General features: G+C 36.3%; 1 protein-coding gene across 1 annotated transcript; it reads right to left on the bottom strand.

Moving 5' to 3' along the window:
- Positions 1–529: 529 nt before the first annotated feature.
- Positions 530–2332, bottom strand: LOC127812580 (UDP-glucose 4-epimerase-like; the record flags this gene model as incomplete). Its single annotated transcript, XM_052353011.1, is given in 6 exon segments — positions 530–865; positions 1202–1293; positions 1415–1497; positions 1636–1717; positions 1876–2103; positions 2240–2332. Coding segments are annotated over 6 exon segments (720 nt in total), but the record flags the coding sequence as incomplete, so codon positions are not given.
- Positions 2333–2698: the final 366 nt, after the last annotated feature.

Below are 2698 nucleotides of genomic sequence, written 5' to 3' on the forward strand. Positions count from 1 at the left end.
GATTATGAATTCGATTGAAAATTAAATGCAATCAATCCTACCTTCTCAAAATCATCCTGCTATCAGGGGAAAAGTACAAAATTAGTCCCACCCAAACACCAACTCATTCTATTTGTGAAGGAAATTTAATACTCAGTTACTTATAAAGTATCTTAAGGTTGTTTAGGCTAATAAGAGAATAGCAATGACTCATAATTAACTTCTTCACTCTTAAATTCTTATTTATACTTAACAAATGACCAAATTCTAACCAAGAAATTGCACTTAAACATAAGATTTCTGGTCTCTGTGCAAGACTAATCGTCCCTAGGCTGAAATTAGGGCCATCAATGATTACCATCATTTCCGCTCTATTAAAACATTATAATTTCATGTTATTGCTGCCACTTGTTTTTCTTTCGGCTTCTGGGTGCGCCACAACCAAAGAGCTTGCACGACCCTGGAGAGCTAATAGCGCCAGCATGTTCCCATGCTTGCACCAACTATTTCTAGTTTATCTTAAAAGATTTAAGAAAGCAGAGAAGAGGAACAACAGCCAAAACCAATTGATTGGAGCATTATTTTCAAGTAGAGCCATGCCATCCAAAAGAGTTACAGAACCGGGCAAGTCATGGCCTTTGCGAAACGAAAATTCTACAATTTTTTAATTTCCATTCTGTTCCTCCACAATTCTTTATTTGTAATTTTCATTGTGGCAGACTATATGAATTGATTAAGTAGACCTCAATGTGATTTTCCAGAACCCGTCGATTCTTCTAAGAATATATTGTATCCATCTTCTCGAGGCTTGGACCAGTATCCCATTGGATTCATGATTGCCCATTTCCATTGGTCCCTGCAGATTTCTTCAATCCCATATATTGCCCTGCAAAAGGCATCAATAACTCGGTGGTAAAAACACTCAATAAAGGTATTGTAAATATACAAAACGAATCAGAATTAACGACACTAATTAAGTTCAGTGGACAGCCCATAACATGTGACATTAACGAAACAAAAATATGATTATGATACTTGTGAGTAGGTCTGAAATAAGTAACTTGCAGGATTTTGATCCAACCAACATAACTGAGATGCTAGCACCACAAGAATCAGTCCAAAGGCCGATGGGTTTCACATGCCACACATTGTACATGCAAAACATATGTAAAAGAATAGTAGCCAGTATTATATAAAAAGAGATATATCTTTAAGAACTTACTTCCAACCAAGTTCCTTCTCCGCTTTCTCAGTAGAAGCATAGAGTTCAATGGCATCTCCTAATCTTCTTGGAAAATGTTTTACAGGGATTTTCTGGAAGATAAAACTAAGTTTAGCACACAATTCACACGCATGAATTATGTAATTTATTTTATACATCCAGATTTGAGCATGTCAGATAAGAGTAAGGGAAGCAAGACCGAGAGACAATCACCTCTCCGCATGCCTTCTCAAATGCAGCAACCAGTTCCAATACAGATGTACCAGAACCAGTTCCCAAGTTGTATGCAGTGCAGCCTAAAACATGTACGACACAGAGAAACATTGACTTAAGCATCACAAATATTCTTAAGAAAGGAAAACGTAATTTTCTATTTTTTTTTCTTCTTTTAAAGCAATGAACATGCAACTTTGTGAACAAATGAATGTGATTACCTGTATAATCACAGGAGGAAAGCTTCTGGAGTGCAAAAATATGAGCATCTGCCAAATCCATAACATGGATGTAATCTCGGATCTGTAAATAAAAGAAGAAATAACTTCTTAATTCCGTCCTCTTCAAGAAAGTCATTAAGCAAAAATGTGGGACATAAGGTCTGAAACAAAAACCAGAATTATACATAACCCCCTTTGTTGATGTTAATATAAGAGTCAGAAAAATTGAATTCCACGTACCGCACTACCATCACGAGTAGGATAATTAGTACCCAGTACATAAAGTTCAGGCAATCTTCGAAGAGCTACTTGCGTTATGTAGGGCATAAGATTGTTTGAATGGCCCTTTGGATCGTCACCAAGTTTGCCACTCTCATGAGCCCCAACAGGATTAAAGTACCTCAACAAGATCATTTTCCATTCAGGATCTGCCTTCTGGATATCTCGAGCAATTTCTTCAAGGAAATACTATTTGAGCAAAACCAAAGCTATGTGAGGAAAACTTCTCGCTGTCCTAAACTCAAGGGTATTTTCCATTGCTCAACTGATTTTGAACAGTAAGTAGAAAAAGAATATTCATGCGCATTATAACAATAGCATATACCTTGGATCGCGAATAAGGGTTCGTGGGATTTAACGGGAAATCCTCAACAAATGGAACGTTTTCCGGTTCTCCATAGACCGTTGAGGAAGAGGAAAAAACTAACTGCCAAGTCCACGAAATCCTTACATCAGTAAGTGTAGAAAGCATGAAAACATGCAGCAAATAGTTAAGCACCTTAGAACCAAAGGAACATAGCACTAGGAAACTTAAACTTTTAAGATTTCAAGAAGACTAAAGTTTAAATCACTAATCGCTTTTTTATTAATTTCTGTCTGTGGATCGGTAATTGATTGATCCGAAAACGTCTCTACTATGGTTCAATCTTAACTTGTCTACTAACTTTTAGCACGAAATATAGTACTGAATTGCATGCTGACTTTTCTAATCATAGCTAAATTAAATTAAAGTGTCATTTTTCCTTGTTCCTCTTTTTTTTTTGGCACAAAGATGTTTCTACAA

The sequence above is a fragment of the Diospyros lotus genome, chromosome 11 (genome assembly GCF_014633365.1).
Source record: "Diospyros lotus cultivar Yz01 chromosome 11, ASM1463336v1, whole genome shotgun sequence".
NCBI lineage: Eukaryota > Viridiplantae > Streptophyta > Magnoliopsida > Ericales > Ebenaceae > Diospyros > Diospyros lotus.